This window comes from Enhydra lutris, unplaced genomic scaffold, assembly GCF_002288905.1.
Source record: "Enhydra lutris kenyoni isolate GAN:26980312 unplaced genomic scaffold, ASM228890v2 scaffoldscaffold2, whole genome shotgun sequence".
NCBI classification, from domain to species: domain Eukaryota; kingdom Metazoa; phylum Chordata; class Mammalia; order Carnivora; family Mustelidae; genus Enhydra; species Enhydra lutris.
In genome coordinates, this window is record NW_019154086.1 from 88,885,756 (window position 1) to 88,906,300 (window position 20,545).

Here is a 20,545-nt window from a genome sequence, read left to right on the forward strand (position 1 = left end):
CTAATTGGTCTCTTGTCATCGTACTAGTTTAATAGTTTTAGCCTGAATTAAGTTGTTGAGGCATTCTAAGTATTTTCCTATTCAAACACTAGAATAGTCTATTTTTTTAATTAAAGATTTTATTTATTTATTTGACAGAGAGAGAGACAGGGAGAGAGGGAACACAAGCAGGGGGAGTGGGAGAGGGAGAAGCAGGTTTCCCATTGAGCAGGGAGCCCGATGTGGGGCTTGATCCCAGGACCCTGGAATCATGACCTGACCTGAAGGCAGATGCTTAATGACTGAGCTAGCAACCAAGGTGCCCCTAAATATTAGAAAAATAGTTTAGAATGCGAATTATTTCCTTACTGATTATAATTCCAAACCAAAGTTTCAGGATCTGGGTTCAAATTTTGAAAGAACACTTCTCCTAAAATCTAAAGTAATTCAGTCGGGGCACCTGGGTGGCTCAGCGGGTTGGGCCGCTGCCTTCGGCTCAGGTCATGATCTCAGGGTTCTGGGATCGAGCCCCGCATCGGGCTCTCTGCTCGGCAGGGAGCCTGCTTCCTCCTCTCTCTCTGCCTGCCTCTCTGCCAATTTGTGATCTCTGTCAAATAAATAAATAAAATCTTTAAAAAAAAAAAAAGGAAAGAAAAATAGTTTAGAATGCGAATTATTTCCTTACTGATTATAATTCCAAACCAAAGTTTCAGGATCTGGGTTCAAATTCTGAAAGAACACTTCTCCTAAAATCTAAAGTAATTCAGTTACCAAATATATTTTGAGCCCATATTTAGCACAAGCACTAAACTAAGTGTTGGGGCTAAAATAGTTCAGAAGAAACGGACATGTTCCCTGTGCTCATGGAGCCTACAGCTGCATGAGTGGGATAGGTATCAATCAATCAAATAATTTACACATTTAAGTATACAATCATAACTATGGCAAGTGCTCTAAAGGGGCGGTGCTTGGTAGTTTGGGAAACTATTTTTCTGGAATTTCATTTAATCAGGGGGTCTTTTTAGGAGGAGACACTTAACTCTAAAATGGGAATGATGACTAGGGGCTACTTGATAGGTCAGATGTTCTGGTTACAGTGACAGTATCGCAGAGTGGCTACAGCTATGGGAGGGGTCTAGGAAGGGTAGGGATAAGGAGATGAGCTTGGAGAAGGAAGTAAGTAAGATCTAAAATCTTCACAGTTGAGAAGTATTATCTCTAAAAAAAGGAAGTATTATCTTTACCATAAATACAACTGAAGTCCTTGTAGAGCTTACCTTTATGGGGATGGAATGTTAAGGTCTAATCAAAGAAAGGGGGACTTACCTGAATTCTATCTCTGACTCCTGAAACAACTTGTTAACACGTTCATGCCTCCATGACTCTAGTTTCTTTATCTCAGTAATCAGTGTACCTCAAAGCATGTCATCTCAAGTTTTGTAGCCATATTTTAAGGAACAATGAATCATAATTGCTGAGTTCTTTGAACTCCTTGGATGAAAGATGTTATATGGTCTATAAATGTAAAGCATTGCTATTATCTATCAGACAGAGAGCTGTCTCCAGCCAAAAAGAAACCGGCAAAATACAAAGTATGAGTCTCCGTCCACTTCTGTCAGAGTTAAATATAGAATCTGGGTATAAATTAAATGGGCTTAATGCTGGGTAAGCTCAGCATCTTTGATCTAAAATGCCCAGAGCATTGTGTAAACATTAAGTCATCTGTTCTCAAAATGCCCCATGTACATGTCATAAACACCAGCCATTAGACTTCTTCCTAGGATTATGATAGAGTTCACAAAGTTTAATTTTCTTCCCAAAGGTCACTAGCAAAGTTAGTGTAAAATCCCAGAAAGAGGATGTAAGCTCCTGATTTATTCTGCCAGTCCTACTTATTTTTACCCAAACAAGCAAACAAACATAAACACCTCAAAGCCAAAATATAAACTACAGAACATGGAGATGCATAAAGAGCTTAAATAAAACAAGCAACATATTTTTATTCTTAGGTAAATATTGTATCTCTTTCTTATCTTTAGCACAGGACAAATTTAGTACTTGGTGGATTGTTTTGGCATAGAAAAAGTAGAGAAAAGGGACTGAAGATTAAGACACTTTAAGGGACTTTCGGCAAGAGATGAAAAGAGACAGGGATGGGGCACCTGAGTGGCTCAGTTGGTTAAGCATCTACCTTCAGCTCAGGTCATGATCCCAGGGTCCTGGAATCAAGTCCCATATCAGGCTCCCTGCTCAGTGGGAAGCCTGCTTCTCCCTCTCCTCCCCGCGGGTGCTTTCTCTCTCTTACTCTCTCTTTCAAATAAATAAATAAAATCTAAAAAAAAAAAAAAAAAAAAAGAATGCTTTAAAAAAAAAAGAGACAGGGATGAGAGGAAAATGTGTAAGTTCACCCTTTTCCTTCCCTTTCCCATTAAATCTTTAATATTACTGGTACAAAACAGGGGAATTGTGAGGGAGAGACAAGCAATGCTCAGATCTAGTTTATCTAGGGTCTTTTTTTTTTTTTTTAAAGATTTTATTTATTTATTTGACTGAGATCATAAGTAGGCAGAGAGGCAGGCAGAGAGGCAGACAGAGAGCGGGAAGCAGGCTCCCTACTGAGCAGAGAACCCGATGTGGGGTTCGATCCCAGGACCCTGAGACCATGACTACCCAAGCGGAAGGCAGAGGCTTTAATCCGCTGAGCCACCCAGGAACCCCTATCCAGTGTCTTTAAAAATATTGTCATTTCTTTTAAAATCAGATGAAATAATGCCACAATCCAGGCTGGATTAAATGTCTTTATACCACCAGAGTTGTAAAAGATAATTTTTATTTTTTAAATTCTTTTTTATTTTAAGTTTTTATTTAAATTCTAGTTAATATATATGGTAAAATTGGTTTCAGGTGTAGAAAAGACAATTTTAATGATCTTTTATGGTGGGAGGGACCCACAAAGACAAAAATAAAAAAGCACACCCAGGGCCCCTGATGGTCAGAATGTGGCCCTGGAAACTTGGATATTTTGAGGAAAACCTGCTGAGGAAATGCTTGATTTGTTTACTCCACCCGGACAGTAGAGAATCTTGCAGAAGCAACTAAATAGAATGTTTTTCAAGTGATTCAACAAACTGACCTGGAGCAAGCTAAATGAAAAACCCTGGGGGGCTATCAACACAGGAAGACGTGGTTTGATTTCTTCATATAGCCCGCCATCTATAGAGCACAGAAATGTTGTTTTATTTAAAAGGACTAATGAAGATTTGAGAATGATGAGCCTCCTCTGAGCATTTATAATGACTAGTATCCTCTCATGCTGGTTTCTGATCCAAATTTATATTAACTGTGTCATTTGGGAACTTAATCCCAAAAATTATTTTTAAAGTCTTCCTGTATTGGTAGTGCCCCTGGATCCTGGCAGAAGCTAATACAAACTGTCTCTCAAGGAAAATACTTAAAAGTCTCAAATACTTCGCACAGAGAAAGTTCCACAAAATGCACTTGCAATTAAAAAATAGTCATAAAACATGAAAAAGGAAACCTAATGTTAAGAATCTGTATAAACGACAAAACACAAAATATGAGGGGTGCCTGGGTGGCTTTGTTGACTGAATGACTAAATACTGGTTTCAGCTCAGGTCATGATCTCAGGGTCCTGGGATCAAATCCTAAGGGAACTCTGCACAAAGCCAGAAATGAGCTTGGAATTCTGCCTCTGCCTCTGCCCCTCCCCTGGCTCGCATAAGCAGTCACTCACTCTCTCAAATAAATAAATCAGGGTTTGATAGCATCAGGCATATCTGAGAATGGATGAGGGGAACCAAAACAGGGTGATTGGTTCAAAGTTAGTTTAAGAAAAAGTTAAAAACTGAGATTCCCACCTTCACCCCTTCTGCTAGCTGGCCTAAGACTGGGTGAGTAAAAATGGATCTTTGGAGAGGGGGTATCAAACAGATATACTAAACTGTAGTTATATATGAAAGTTGATGCCCTCCGTGCTATTCCAGTCATCCTTCCAGAAAGCTGGCCCAGGGGTGCCTGGCGGGCTCAGTGAGTAGGGCATGCGACTCTGGATCTCAGAGTTGTGAGATGAAGCCTCACGTTGGGCCTGGGGCCAGTTTTAATTTAAAAAGAGAAGAAGGGGGCACCTGGGTGGCTCAGTGGGTTAAAGCCTCTGCCTTCTGCTCAGGTCATGATCCCAGAGTTCTGGGATCCAGCCCCACATTGGACTCTCTGCTCAGCAGGGAGCCTGCTTCCCCCTTTCTCTGGGCCTGCCTCTCTGTCTACTTGTGATCTCTGTCTGTCAAATAAATAAATAAAATCTTAAAAAAAAAATGTTTAAAAAAAAAAAGAAAAGAAAAAAAGCTGATCCACCATGTGTTTACACTCAAGTGCTAGATAGCAGGTTGATTGGTTTGTTTGTTTCTAAAAGTAGGGGCGCCTGGGTGTCTCAGGCAGTTAAGTGTCCAACTTTGGCTCAGGTCATAATCTCAGGGTCCTAGGATCACGCCCTGCAAAAGGCTCCCTGCTCGGCAAGGAGTCTGCTTCTCCCTCTTCTTCTGCCCCCCAACCACTTGTGCACACTCATGACCTCTCTCACTCTCAAATAAAATCTCTAAAAAGAAAAGCAATTATATACTGGTGATCGCCTGTGACTGACCCAATCACCAGCAAGCCCAGAACTTTCAATATGCTTCTTTTTCTCAGCCCAATTTTAACCTTTGAGCAGAAAACAACGAACTAGCAGAAATCGGAGGAAAGCAAATAGTATGAAGTGACAGAGACGAAAACAAAGAAACAATCAGAACAAATACAGACTGCTCTTGGATAAAAAAGCTAAAAGGCCATCAATAAAATCTTCAGTTTTGGCCTGTATAAACTATTCATTTTTTAAAAGATTTTATTTTATTTTTTTTAAGATTTTATTTATTTGACAGAGAGAGATCACAAGTAGGTAGAGAGGCAGGCAGAGAGATGGGGAAGCAGGCTCCCCTCTGAGCAGAGCCTGGTGCCTGGCTTGATCCCAGGACCCTTAGATCATGACCTGAGCCCAAGGCAGAGGCTAAACCATGAGCCACCCAGGGGCCCCTAAGATTTTATTTTTAAGTCATTTCTACACGCAATGTGGGGACTGAACCCACGATGCTGAGAGCAAGTCGCCAGCTCCACTGACTGAGCCAGCCAGGCACCCCTAAACTTATCACTTTTGTGTATTCATTCTGGAATCACATTATTAGCGATAAAGGATAATTGGAAGGAAGGCAGACAGGGACAAAGTGCCACCCCCACAACCAAGATGAAGCCACCCTTAAAAGATTTTTACACCACCCTGGAAGGTGCCCTCCAACCTATTCCATGTGATAGATGACGAAAACCTGATTGGATGACAGGCAAAGGAAGGGTTAGATTAAAACAGCCCTTCAACAAACCCATAAAATTCCCTAGATATAGAAACCCGATGGTAACCCTCTACAGTCCCCTCCTTCCTTGGGAGCCTTGTACTATCACTTTACTATCACTCAGTAAACCTTGCTTTGCTGCCCACCACTCTTTCTGGTCTACCTCTTCATTCTTCAAAGTGGCGTGACCAAGAACCATGGGCACTGGCGGAGAAAAAAATCCTATAATATTAGGAATCTAAAAAAATTCTAGGTCACTGCCTGAGAGTTGATTCTAAATATTATATACACGGCATAAAACTAAAGTACTTATAAAATCACTTGCACAGGAGTAAATAGATGACTTCGATGGTATTAACCCATGAAACCCATGCTCTTGGTATTGTAAGTAGAATACATTGTGAGAAACCTTCTTCTTCCCTTCCCTACTTTTAAGTAGGCTCCATGCCCAACATGGGGCTTGAACTCATGACCCTGAGATCAAGAGTCACATGCTCTACTGACTAAGCCAGGCAGGCACCCCAGAAACTGTCATTTCTTTCTTTTTTTTTTTTTTTTAAAGATTTTATTTATTTATTTGACAGAGAGAGATCACAAGTAGATGGAGAGGCAGGCAGAGAGAGAGAGAGAGGGAAGCAGGCTCTCTGCTGAGCAGAGAGCCCGATGGGGACTCGATCCCAGGGACCTGAGATCATGACCTGAGCCGAAGGCAGCGGCTTAACCCACTGAGCCACCCAGGCGCCCGAAACTGTCATTTCTTAAGAACAGCATTATCATTTTCCAGAAAGTATAAAAATCAGCAGCGTCACCTATGGAAAAAAGCTTCCTGCTTTACATGCCTTTATATGCCAGGCTGTGAAGAGGTAAAAATCCTTTAATTTTTAAGAATTCTTGAGAATAAGTCAATCTCTGAATGTGATCACAAGATTTTAATCATCTCTTGGTGTATTAACAAATTCATTACTGCTGAGAAATCCTTGTAAGAACAAATGCTATATTAACCATTGTTGTTCGTGTCTCTAAGAGTATCACCTTCCTGACAGACCAAGATCACCTTTCTGCTAGTTTAGAAGCTATACAATGTGGAGTGCTTGATGCTTTACTAAGATAGGACAATTCATTTAAAGGCTGTGTACTGGGGCACCTGGGTGGCTCAGTGGGTTAAGCCTCTGCCTTCGGCTCAGGTCATGATCCCAGGGTCCTGGGATCGAGCCCCACATCGGGCTCTCTGCTCAGCGGGGAGTCTGCTTCCTCCTCTCTCTCTGCCTGCCTCTCTGCCTACTTGTGATCTCTCTCTCTGTGAAATAAATAAATAAAATATTAAAAAAAAAATAAAGGCTGTGTACTACTGTTAGCTTGGTTTGAAAATATCAATCAATTTGCAGGATCCAGAATTAATGGGATTATTTCATTACAGCTTTCAGGAGACTTAATTTCCAAGCTAACTATAGTCACAAAGGCTTTTTAAGGTATCATTAAGGAGTTTCAGAAATTTGCATAATTTTAGCTGCTGTTTATACGAAATAATGTAGTTACAAACCAAAATCTAAAGATGACTCCATTTATTTTTTTTCCTTTTTCCCCCAGCTTTAATAAACCAAAATCTAACTTTAATATAACTATATAAAGAATTACTTTCCTGAAGAAGATAAATTGCTCCTTTCAAAGTTACTTAAATCTTGGAGATGATACAGTTGGAAAAATTTGTGTTCGGTAATCTAATGAAGTATAAAACATTAATTTTGTAAAATTTACATTTTTAAAAGTATATCCTAAAGAGATATACCAAGATGCAATGATTTGTTATTGTATACATATTAGATGCTTTTTAGTAATATGTCAATATATCAATATATGAATTGAATATATTCAGTTCAACAAATACTAGAGAACCTACTAAAGTTGGTTTCCAAGAGTGATGAAGAGACATAATGTGCCTTTTTGGCCTTCCAGAAATATTGAGAGTAAGGTAAGTGATTGATAGGTATGAAAATGCCTACCACAGAAGGAAGCAAAAGCTAAGGATTGCAAAAAAAAAAAAGTGCTACAAGCAAAGGGATTAAGATAAAAATCCTTTTGAATAATTTCAAAAGATTTCCTCTAGTAAGTGGTTGAGATAATCCATGAAGGTTGAGTTTAATATCTCCTAGAGGAGACACTTACAATAAATGTGTGCTGCTTTTAAGTGATTAATAGTAGAAAAATATTATGTAACAGTCTGAAATACATATGAATAACTTTAATACTTACTTTTGTCTAATTTGATGAGTTGAGTAAAAATTTAAGTTCTAAATATTTTATACCTTAAGTTATATCCGGGAGAATTTTTGTTTCCTTAATAGGAAATACCTAGCATTACTCTGGACCCTCCTTAGATCAGTCAGGATTCCATTGGAGACAAGTTAAATCAGGATTCCTGGGGTGGGGGTTCAGATACTGATATTTTGCAAAAGTCCTCTAGATAATTTTAATTTTTTAGAAAGATTTTAAGTAATCTTTATACCCAAGATGGGGCTCAAACTCCCACCCAGATATCAACAGTCCGACCCTCCACTGACTGAGCCAACAAGGCACCCCTCTAGGTAATTTTAAGGTGCGGTCAGGATAGCAGACCACCAGGCTAAATTTCAGTTGAGAGACTTTGGTCTTACTAATAACCGATTTACTTTCCTTTGCTGGTTCAATAAATAATAAGAATATTCCCAGTAACACTCTTTTATTAGCTACCACTCAACTGAGTATTTACTATGCGCCAGGCACAGTGCCAAACATTCTTTTGTGCATTATCTTATCTAGTTTTCACAGCAAGGTGTATTTCCAAATTACTTGCCCAGTTAACTGTCCCATTCCGGGACCCAAGAACTTACCCACTGCACCACACTGCTGCTCTCCTCTAATTCACTCCTGATATGGAACTGTCGAGAACACCAAAGTCTATCAGCAGTTATAAATAAATGTTATCTGCAAAGAGCGACCAAGAATGCAAATGACACAAGAACGAGTATGGAGGATACCAGGAAGTGACACTGTAGGCTGATCAGGCGATCCAAAATCTCTAATTCCCAGGTCCTCCGAACACCTCTTCCAGCCTTCAACCACCCCTAAACCCCACTTTTAAAGCTCACTGGTCCTTGATGGCCAATTTTAGGGCGAGAATAACCTTTGAATACAAAGGGTCAAAAAGGCAGCCCAGGCATTTCCCAAATCCGAAGCAGCAGTCTAGGGGTTCAGTCATTACTGGTGATGGGGAAAAGCCTTCTGGAGCCTTCCACAGCAGCCCACCGACTTAATGAAAAGGGAGGAAATATGGGGTGCGGGGAGGAGGATGGAGCGGGGGGCGGGGGGCATGGAGCGGAGGAGGCGCTGATCAGTTCGCTTTCCCCAGAGCCTTAGGTGGGACACCTCGCAGCAAACCGCCGAAGGTGGGACGCCTGGCTGGAAACTAACCACCCATTCCCCCGCCCGCATTCTCTACTACCGCGAGGGGAGAGCCGGGTGAGTGCCCGCCAGTCCCAACCATATTCGCCGCGCTTCAGAATCCCAGGGCAGGCGGGCGAGTATTGTCCTGTGCCGCACCCTGGAGCAAGGGCGCGACCGCGGTGTCAGTTGTTTGGGGAGAGGGGCTGGCCCGACCCTAGTGCACAAACCCCGATTTGACTGAAGGCACTGAAACAGGGACCCCGGCTCTTGCTTGGGGCGAAGGGCTGCCCGCTCACCCCAACGCGGAGCGCAGCTGGCGCGGGAGCTTCCTACTCGGGAGGATCCCTAGGGCAGCCCGAGCTGGTTGCCTTGGCAACCCCACGCTCCTGGCGGAGCCGGCGCGCGCCGCGGGGCTCAGTCACTACCGGAAGTGACGTGTTTCACCTGCCAAGCGAGGGTGGGGTGGGACGGGGGTGCTGAGGTGCCGCCGCCGCCAGCCAGTCGGGAGCGCGCAGGCACCGGCTGACTGAGACCCCGGGTGAGAGCCGCCTACCTTCAGTCACCGCCCACGGCCGGGCCGCCACCATGGCGCTTCTGCTGCGCTTGGTCCTCTTGTGCGGAGTCGCGGGTGAGTAGGGGGCAATTTGGTTCCAAGGGTTCCTATTGCCGGCACCGCCTTGGGGCGCTCTCTGCCTGCGGCCACCCGGGAACAATGAGGCGTGGGGGAGGGGACGGGTGCGATTTGGGGGCGCTGCGGCAGTGGTGGCTGTGCGGGCGGTATTGCACCGGGGTGGTTTTGCGGAGCCGCGCGTGCGAGCCGGGAAGGTGGAACGGCTCGGAATGGAGCCGTGCGGGGGCGTGAGGTGCGGGGGCGGGGGCAGCTGGGGGTAGTAGGGACCGATCCCCGAGATAGGGGGCGGCGGTGGAGGGGCTCCCCGGGGGGGGGGGGGGGGGGCGCGGCGTGCCGGGTGCGCCTGGCGTCTTTCCCAGACCATTCTTTGCGGCGGGTGCGAGCTTTGCTTTATTTGCTCTTGCCCTTTCTCTTGTTAGCTCGTGTCGTGTCCGCGCGGGCTTACTCGATTTCAGAAGCCTAGGGCTGCGAGTTTCCAGGTGTTGAGCAGTCCAGGCGGGGAGGCTGAATTACAAACGCCATGATTAAATAGACACTGAGCTTTTCAGTGCCGCCGTGCGTCCAGGCGATCTCTAGGAAAGAGGCGCTGAAGGAACAGTAGCTTGAGCATTCTTGGTCTCGTAGAAGAGGCGAGCCCAAGCGCGAGACGAACAGTAGTAGCTTGAGCATTCTTCATCTCGAAAGAGGCGAGCCCAAGCACGAGCTATTAACTAGACGGTAGCTCGACGAAGTAGACGGTTGGAAATCCAAACTAGGTTCCTGCAAAAATGCGGTCATATAATTTCTGCAGTCCCGGAGCAAAGTGCAAAGAGGAAATCGTAAGCTCGGTTTGCGTTTATGATGAGTTAATTCATTTTGAAGATAAGAGGGGATGACTTATACAGGGCAATTCCTGAAGGATTCGCCAAGTACATTTTTTGACTGCGCCTCTCTCAGGAGGGGAAAAAAGGCATTTAAAAAATGTGTGGACCATTAGAAGGCATAATCATTTGACGCTTTAAAAAATTGGTCAGTTTTTATGGCAGTGTTTTAACTAACTGATCTTGTTTGTCAGGATAGGCATATGGCACGTTTAGAACCAAATGGCTAATTTTTAAAAATCCAACGGCGCGACCCTCAGGAGGCACACTTTGTGTAGTCTCTGGAAGGACTTATTTTTTTTTTTTTTTAAGTGTTGGAAAGGAGCTTTTTTTTTTTTTTTTTTTTTAAGTGTTGGAAGGGAGCGGGTGGCCCTTTTTGTTGGGATGGCTCTCTGCTTCCTGTTGAAATGTTAATTTCATTGTTGATGCCACATCTGTGAGCATTACTCCCGGGATCAACATTCTATTAACAAGTCTAATCTTCGGTATATAGCACCACCTCCACCTTTTTGATACATATCATTTAGACTTGGGTGAAATTTCCAAAGTAATGCTTCTGGAAAGGACGAAGGGTCAGTAACCAGTTTACATGGTACATTCCCACCTTTGTTTTGTCAAAGACTAAACTGAAGTTGAAGTGGGTAACGCATGTGCTCTCTGGGAAAAATATTTTAAGCTACATCTAGAGCAGAAAAGTGGAATAACATAATGCCAACCCCCACCCCGGGGATGTCCAGATAATTGTATGGATTTCATTTTTTTATGGACACCTCACTTTGTTAGGAACAATCTCAACAGGATATTTTTGATAGAGTCATTCTACTCATATACGGTATACTAGGATAGTGAACTTCTCATGAAAGCACTGTTGTACTATTTTTAGGTACAGTTTTCCAGCCTAGGGAACAACTCAAAAAGCTATGTAATTGATCTATGGCTTTGAGTATTTCTTCAGATAACTCTTGCCATTTTAGGCATTCATTCCTATGAGTTTGATTTGAGTGGTAACATGATCGGCTTCTACATTTGGCAAAACAAAGTAGAGGAGGCTTACATATTAAAAATTGCAGTGCAATTTTTTTCTCTAGATCTGTTTCCATATGGGTTGTGAAGAGATTTGTCATATTTGCTAGTGGAAGTCCTTTTGATGTATTTTATTATCTGTCCAGTCAGTTTCAAGTCACACTACCAGTAGCAAAAGTGGCTGTAGTAGAACAGCTGTAGCAATGGTAGTAATATTAAAGCCTTGATTGAATAGTTATTAAATGCCAGGGCACTGTTAAGGGCTTTATATATACTCCATCTATCTAGCAATCCTGGAGGGTATGTATTGTAATGATCCCTGTTGCACATGTGAGGAAACTGAGGCACAGAGTAGTTATATAACTTAATTTGCTAAGGTCACAGATTTCCTCCTTAATCCTTGCTCTTACCACTTGCTATTTTTGCCTCTAAAACAGCCATTTTCCTCTTTGATTATCTCTAATTGACCTCCTTAATTTCTGTCACTGGTTATCTGTCACGTACGTAGTAATAACCTGCTATTGGTTTGACTATGTGCCAAATACTGAAGACTTTCATTTTAGCCCTTTATTTTCTTATCTTAGTTCATGCTCTCAGACACTATTAACAATAACACAAGGAACCAGGGCTTAGGCGGGTGTTACAAACTCATGTGGCCTGTGTATCAGCACCAGCATCACCTGAGGATCTTGTTAAAGTTTGGGGTGCTGTTGTTTCTCACACACTGTCAACATGAGTGAAGCTAGCCTCTGCCTTCAGCTCAGGTCATGATCCCAGGGTCCTGGGATGGAGCCCCGCACCGGGCTCTCTGCTCAGCTGGGAGCCTGCTTCCTCCTCTCTCTCCCTGCCTGCCTCTCTGACTAGTTGGAATCTCTGTCTATCAAATAAATAAATAAAGTCTTTAAAAAAAAAAAAAGTACTTGTCTTCCCACCACTTGTTAGCCATTTGATGGCTACAAGCCTCTGTCCTTTCTGTGTGCCTCAGTTGCTTTGTGTGTCAAGAATAGGGTTCCTACCATCTCAGAGTCATTACGGAGCAGAGTGAAATGTTTTATCATTTTGCTTGCCTGGAGTCTTCCTTTGCATAAAAAAATATGAAGATTAAATGTGAACTTGATCCCCTCCATATACCTCTCTTACTGTCTACATTTTTTATATTATACCAACCACCTAAAAAAAAGTTGCCCCTCCTCCAAGGCAAGCCACTTTTTTTTTTTTTAAGATTTTTTTATTTCTTTATTTGACAGACAAAGATCACAAGTAGGCAGAGAGGCAGGCAGAGAGAGAGGAGGAAGCAGGCTCCCTGCCAAGCAGAGAGCCCCGGTGCGGGGCTCGATCCCAGGACCCTGGGATCATGACCTGAGCTGAAGGCAGAGGCTTTAACCCACTGAGCCACCCAGGTGCCCCCAAGGCAAGCCACTTTACAATGGCTTCATACCCTGTTTGTTGTGGGGTGTCCATCAGTTACTCAGTTTATCTCATTGCACGAGGGGCATTGAGGGGCATTACTTGTGTTCTTATTATAGTCCCAGTGTTAGCTTATGGTATGTGGCAAAGAGCAAATGTTCGGCAAATGTCTTATGACTGAAGGTTTGCAGCCTTTTTAATCACTAGGCCCGTGTATATGCTGTAGCTCTCATCAGTTCCAGCTCTCTCTCCCTTCTCATCAAATAAAGACGGTCCTTGGTAGTGGTCATTCCAGTTGCCTTGTCTCATTCAGTTGTTAGTCTAAAGAAGTTCTAAGCTTTTGCTTTATCTTTGATCTAATTGTTCTATTCCACTTCAGTTGCCAGAGAGAACAGTAACCTTTTGGCAAATCCATTTATCTTTTCGGAGCTCCTTGATACCTGTTTTGGTTCTTTCCCACCCTGCTAACCCGCTCTTCATCAAATTCATAGTAGGTCCCTTAAATACCAGCCTTCCCTATGATTTGTCCCATAGTCTTCTTCTCTCAATCTTAAATGTGGGTAGACTCATTTATCCATTACTATAACCTCCAAATAGTTGCTCGTGACTTAAAAGTAGTGCCAGCTCAGCCCACCTGTCCTTTGAATCCTTCGCCACTATTTCCAGCTGCCTAACATTCACATTCATCTGAATGCACTTTAGTACCTCAGATCCTGCATGTGTGGAGCCAAATTCATCCATTAATTAATTGATTACATGATTTAGTCATTCAGGTATTTATTGCTTACTATGTTCTGTGCTGTGCTAGGTACCCTTACAGTAGTATAGAACTTCGCAAGGTGCAAATTTTGATAGGACACATCCAACAGATGATACAGGTTTTGCAAAGGCATGGAGATCTGAAAGGGTAGAATGTGTCTTGGGAGGTGAGAAATTCAGTTCATTAAAGCACCTAACCAGCACTTCTCAAACTTCTGATGTGTATCTGAATCATTCTCGTAAGAAAGTTGGGTGAGGCCCAAGATTCTGCTTTTTAGCAAGTTCCTCATCATGTCACTGCTGACCACACTCTGGGTGAGTGAAGCTCTAAGGCTGTGCCAAGAGCTTAGTAGGAGATGAAAGATGACTGACATTTGTCAAGTTATACTACTCTCCGTAGTGGCACTGAGAAGCTTGTGGAGCCATTAAAGAAGTGAGATTATACGCTGAGATTATTCGCTTAAATGATGAAATCGGCAGCAGTCCTGGAGGCAGGTGGAAACAATGGGTCTAACCTAACACAGGAAGCTATCTGGGATGGTGTACACAGAAGCAGCCCCTATGGAAAAACAGTGGTGTTGGGCCTCCTCTCTGATCTAAAAAGTTGTTTTGAGAGAAATGCACTGAAGCCTGATACCTGGTTGGTTGCAAGAATTAGTTGGAGAGGAGCAGTAGGATTCCTGGCTTTGAGTGAATGGGGAAGTCACTGACCTACAGAGGAAAATAAGAGGAACATGTTTTAGAGGGAAAAACCAGCGAGCTTGAGTTTGGACAGGTGGTGTTCGAGGCATCTGAGGGATGGAAGTAAAAAAAAAAAATGTCTAGTAGGAAGATTGAAACAAAGGTCAGGATCTTGGGAAAGACAGATTGGTGGTAGAGAATTGAGAATCGCTGCTGAGAAGTACCATCTATGTCGGGTTAACCAGGACAAGCTGGTGGGACTAGGAGAGATGGTACAAGGTGATGTTGGAGCACACCATCTAGTAAGTACACAGCAGGTGAACAGTGGGAAGTGTGGGGGATGTAAGACAACTGTGGGATGAGGGTGTCCCAGAAACTGGTGCAAAAATGAAGTCAATAGGACTTACTGTTAGGAAATTACTGGGAACATTCAGGAAGTTCTTGATTCCACAGGGAGGATGGTTTCTGTAGTGCGTAAAGCTAGATTTTCATAGATTAAAAAGAGTGGGCATCAGGTAAGTAAAGAAAGAAAAACATACCAGCATTTGCAGTTGGCTTGACAGTGAAGCGTTGCATATATGACTTTCGTCCCAAGGTACAGTAGCAGACCGAGGGGATAAAGGTAGAAGCCAGCAGATAGGGACTCCTGTAACTCACAGCCACCAGACCCAGAACCTTACTTTCCATTTTTCTTTGTGTACCCAGTTCCTCCTTGCACCTTAAATGTTGGGGTTCCTCAAGTTATGCTTCAGTTAGCATTTATGTCTTGACAGCTTCCAGTCTATTTCTAGTCTGTCTACCAAGCTTCTCCCCATCATTTGAAACTCCCACTTAGCATCCCCTGCTTATACTTCCCACAGGCACCTCCAGTTGAACCTGTCTACGTAACCACTGCTCCCTCTCCCATTAGGTGGCTTTTCAGCCATCAAAATGCCCAGGCAGAAATATGGGGACCCTACTTTCCTATTCCTCTCATCTTCTTACATCCAGTCAGTTTCTGAGTCGTTTGTATCCCTCCAGCCACCACCTAGAGCCCAGGTTGTGCCAGCATCTCTTAAGATGGTTGAAATAGCTTTGTTGGCATCTGGTAAGTGAATTTTCCCTGCTCTGAACATATTACATTACTGGAGCGTGTTCTAACGGTTATCAAGTGGGCCTTTATTATAGTTGTTTTTCCTCAATAGGCTGTACATTTCATGATGTATCAGGGATTAACTGTTTATTCCTTATTTTGTTCGCAGTGTGTGCACAGTGCCTGTTAATGATATAAAGGGGGAAAGTGTTCCAGACAGGAATTGATGTATATTGACTTGAGAAAAAGACCCAGAGGGAAAGAGCATTTGAAGGTCAAGACTAGGTATATCACAACAGCAACAAAAAAGAATAGGTACATTATGGAAGAGGTGAGCAGGGCTGGGCTCAGTATTCTGCCCAGGCCAGCTTGGTGTTTGGTGTTTGTCAGCTTTGCTCTGCATTCAGTAATGGAGTGCATTTGTGTTAACAGTCAGTCTCATTTTAATTTCCTGTCACAGCCTGTTCTCCCAGTCCCCTTGTTTCTGTCTTTCCTCTCTTACATACAAATCATTATCAGGTGTAATTAAATAAAGGCAAGAATTGTTACTGGGAACTTTTAATTTGGTTCATTTGTTCATTCAGTGGCCAGCAGGGAATGGATGTGGACTTTAAAATGATAAAGTAACCCAGACATAATTAAAAATTATCTAAGGAAAATGAACTTATGACTTTATCCTATTGTTTTTCCATCCATCTACTATTTTTTTTTTAAGAAAACTAATATTCTAGAATAATTGTTAGATTGGTATTGAAATTAGACTGGTTTCTATTAAGAGTGTGCTATGTATCAGTAAAAAGCAGTAACCTTTTCTGTTGCTGGTTCCCTATCTTATTTTCTACCCAACTCTTTTGGGGGGCTGAAATGACGAATTGTGGAATGGGGGGGAGTTGGGAAAACGTCACCCTGGCATGATGAAGTGATCTGTTGCAGAAGCTGGTTCAAAGTTCATGGTTTGGTTTGGTGATCTCTTGGGGCTCCATTATTGGTATTGTTTTGTGGTCTGTTTGCTCTGTTGAATCCATCACTGTCTCTGTGTAAAAATGTAAAGGAAGCTGAAAATGTTTTTACATTCAGTGGTGAAATGGTGACTTAAAAAGACAGTTTCTCTTTTTTGCTTTCCCACAGGCCTTTTCATTTTTTTTTAACTTTTTTTTTTTTTTAAAGATTTTATTTATTTGACAGAGAAAGAGAGAGAGAGCACAAGCAGGGGGAGCAGTAGAGGGAGAAGGAGAAGCAGGCTCCCCGCCAAGCAGGAGCCCGACGTGACTCGATCCCAGGACCCTACCCTAGGATCATGACCTGAGCTGAAAGCAGAGGCTTAACCATCTGAGCCACCCAGGCGCCCTCCCACCGGCCTTTTCTGTCACCTTTCTTCCCTCACCTCATTGACTCACTCTTCCAGGTTTCTAATAAAGAGTTAGCCAATTAGAGTTTAAGCATTAAAGGCTTTAACTTTGACTCAGGAGTATTTGCAATGTATTTTAATTAGCAGTGTGCTGTAGAAGAGAAGACTGTGGCCTGTCCTGTTGACAAAGAGAAGGTAGGCTAAGGGAGGAAGATAATAACAGTCTATTTTTAGGGTAGGTGTGAGATCAATGGCATGGTTTAGTATGTCTTTTGATAGTTGGTGAGAAAAAGATTAACAGTCAAATTAACCAGTGTTAATTGGTTAACTGAGACAATGCAAATTTCCTTTGAAACTATTAAATCACTTTCATATTTCAAAGGCATTTTACAAGTTGGAATGGGAATGACTTTGATTTCATTTACTTCCAAAAAATAAAAACAAACTTCGATTACAGGTAACTAATTATGGTTACTTTTTCACCATCCCATAGTATAAATGTATGTTCTGAGTGAGTTTTAAATGTTTCTCCAGAGGACTGGTAGTTTGGCTGCACAGATCACATGCTCTCAAGGAATCTCAAGAAACACTCAGAGTGAACCAAATTCAGCCACATCTCTGTTGAATTGTTAGAGTGACTGTAGCTGACCTTTCAGTCTCACTTGGATTCCCCAGTGAACGGAGCTTTGAACTCTTGAATACCAGATGATTCCCATGGGGGTTTTTTCTGATGGGTCAGACAAAAACTTTTGAGAGTTGGTGCCCTGGGTTGTTGTACAGTAAGGATTGAGAGGAATTACTTGGTTGTACAATGTGAAATCTGATACTTTTAGAATGAACCTGGTAACTCTTGGCTAGAAAAGTGAATTGTACCTTTTTCCCCCTTAACATATATATATATAATATATATATATATATATTATATATATATATCCCCCTTAACATATATATAACATATATGTATAGTTTCAAAAAACTCAAGAACATTATACAAGTTTTAAATTTATATTTTGCCAAAAGTATCAATATATGCATTATTTATATAACTTCATCAGCGATGGAATTTGAATCATACTATAAACATGTTGCAGTCACTAAATCTAGATCATCACAGTGAACCAAAATGCACAGTTGTTACGATGTAATTTGCATGGGGTGGAGGGGGAAGCCCTCAAGTGGTGGGAGACTAGCCAAGGGACAAGCCAACTTCCCTGCTGAGATCATGATGGTAGCTGAAACCAACAGTCAGATGCTTAATAGACTGAGCCATGCAGGTGCCCCGATGTAACTTATTTTTTAAGGTAATTTTATAATTGCCTCATTTGAATCTGCTCTTCTGACAACCTCTGGGTAGGAAGGAGATTTTGTATTATTATCATTTATAGGAATTAGGGAACACAAGCACGGGCAGTGGAAGAGGGTGAAGCAGGCTTCCTGCCAAGCAGAGAGCCCAGTGTGGGGCTCGATCCCAGGACCTACGCCAAAAGCAGGTATTTAACCACTGAGCCACCCAGGCACCCCCGGGGTGATGGGATTTGATGGAATTGGAGATCTTGGGCTCCTCCGCCCCTTGTAGAAATATTTGAGTCTAGAGTTGTGAGACATTATAGTTCTTAAAGAGTATATATATATATATATATATATATATATATATATATATATATATTTTAAAGATTTTATTTATTTATTTGACAGAGAGAGATCACAAGCAGACAGAGAGGCAGGCAGAGAGAGAGGGAGGGAAGCAGGCTCCCTGCTGAGCAGAGAGCCTGATGTGGGACTCTATCCCAGGACCCTGAGATCATGACCTGAGCTGAAGGCAGCAGCTTAACCCACTGAGCCACTCAGGCGCCCAAGAGTATATTTTGTTTAGCCCAGTATATACAAAATATCATTTCTACATGTGATCAAATTAAACATTAATAAGATTAAATTTTTTCCCTCATACTAAGTCTGATTAGCCATGTTAAGTGCTCAGTAACCATGTGTGGCTGCAGCTAACCTTTTGGTCAGCAGAAGTCTAGAAATTGGAGCTTTAGTTGCAGTCACCTTCTAACATACCTAGTCTCTGAACATCCTACTAACTTAAAAAGTCATGAGTGTGATGTGCTCACGAGATAATTATAATTATTTGTATTACACAGTATTCCTGTTGGTAACAAGTTAAATAAGGTCTCTTGTTTCTTGGTTTCTTGAATTATCAGATCATTTGTTATTATGTACAAAATTATATCAGTTGCCTTTATACAAGCTCTATACATTTACATTTTAGGTGTGAGGGAGAAAAAAGAAATAGATGCACAAAAAGTCACATTTTTAACTTGCCTCTGAGGGAGATAAATGCATTTATGGGAAGGTAGAAAATAAGGACAGGGGCACCTGGGTGGCTCAGTGGATTAAGCTGCTGCCTTCGGCTCAGGTCATGATCTCAGGGTCCTGGGATCGAGTCCCGCATCGGGCTCTCTGCTCAGCGGGGTGCCTGCTTCCCTCTCTCTCTCTGCCTGCCTCTCCGTCTACTTGTGATCTCTCTCTGTCAAATGAATAAATAAAATCTTTAAAAAAAAAAAAAAGAAAATAAGGACAGACTGGTTCCTGTTGATGGTTGCTAGGGAAATTTGAATTCACTTTGGGATATTAGAAAGAAATTATTGGGAGATTGAGGCAGTCAGGTTAGACATGCTTACAACAGGGGTGATTTTCTTATTGTAATTAACCCTTTCTTTATTACCTTCAGGATTTTCCATAAGGAGGTTATATTTACTCATTTTGCTCTTATATCTATTTCTTTGCTTTCTAATTTTCTGTGATCTCATCTTTATAAGACACTTTACCTGAGTTTTGTTTTGTGTATGTGTGTTAGCTTTGCTTTTTGCCGGTTACTTTTACTATTCCATGTTAATTAAAGGAAGAGAACCTGAGGTTTTTATGAGCAAGGACCTTTGGGCCTCACCACCCTCTACCCCTCTTCTGGTTACTTTAAAACCAGAATTTCTTCTGTAATCCAGGGTTCCCTGGTCAGAGCTCAGTTCTGTTTCTGACATGGATTTATCTTACAGGCCAGTTTCTTTGCTCCTGCTCATGGACTGTGGTGTACAACTATGTACATTGGGGAGACTTTATTGTCGCAAATGTGGCTAGACTTTTTTTTTTTTTTCTTTGTAAAGTCCATTTATAAAACATTGGGACATTATATATATATTTTTTAAAGATTTTATTTATTTGTTAGAGAGAGAGAGAGCACGTGGGAGCAGAGGCAGACAGAGTGTCAGGCAGAGGCAGAGGGAGAAGCAGGCTCCCTGCCAAGCAAGGAGCCCAATGTGAGACTTGATCCCAGGACCCTGGGATCATGACCTGAGCCGAAGGCAGCTGCTTAACCAACTGAGCCACCCAGGTGTCCCGGGACATTATATTTTTAACAAAAACAGAAGTAACCTTTGTCTCTAACTGCTTCAGCTCTTTCACATTTCTTTGAAAGTAAACCTCTTAGGAGCACCTGGCTGGTTCAGTGGGTAGAGCATGCAACTCTTGATCTTAGGGTCATGAGTTTGAGCCCTAGTTTGTGGGTAGAGTTTACTTCAAAAAATTTAAGAATTAAAGAAAAGTAAACCTTTTCTCTGAAGTATGACATATTTAGAGAAGCACAAAGTTTAAAGCGTTATTTACAAGTAAACAGGTAAGAGAGTTTTCACAAAGCAGAAACATCTGTTTAATCTCACCCTGATCAGGAAATAGAATATATTCCACATTTCTCATTTGAAAACAATCCTTCAGGGGCACCTGGGTGGCTCAGTTGGTTAAGTGGCTGCCTTCGGCTTAGGTTGTGGTCCTGGGATTGAGCCCCACATCCCCACATTGGGCTCTCTGCTCCCTCACTCTACCTGCCTGCTCCCCTTGCTTGTGCACACTCTCTCTTTGTCAAATAAATAAGTGAAATCTTTAAACAAACAAAACAACCCTTCCTTGACCACA

The 20,545-nt window shown here is 42.2% G+C and overlaps 1 protein-coding gene across 1 annotated transcript in view; it reads left to right on the forward strand.

Moving 5' to 3' along the window:
• The first annotated feature begins 9,266 nt into the window (after positions 1 to 9,266).
• The window catches only part of LOC111149410 (CXADR, Ig-like cell adhesion molecule), a 39,573-nt gene continuing 28,294 nt past the window's right edge, over positions 9,267 to 20,545 (forward strand). The window contains exon 1 of the mRNA XM_022506451.1: positions 9,267 to 9,423. Coding sequence (XP_022362159.1) covers positions 9,381 to 9,423 — 43 coding nt within the window. The 5' untranslated portion in view covers positions 9,267 to 9,380. The remainder of the gene's footprint in view (positions 9,424 to 20,545) is intronic.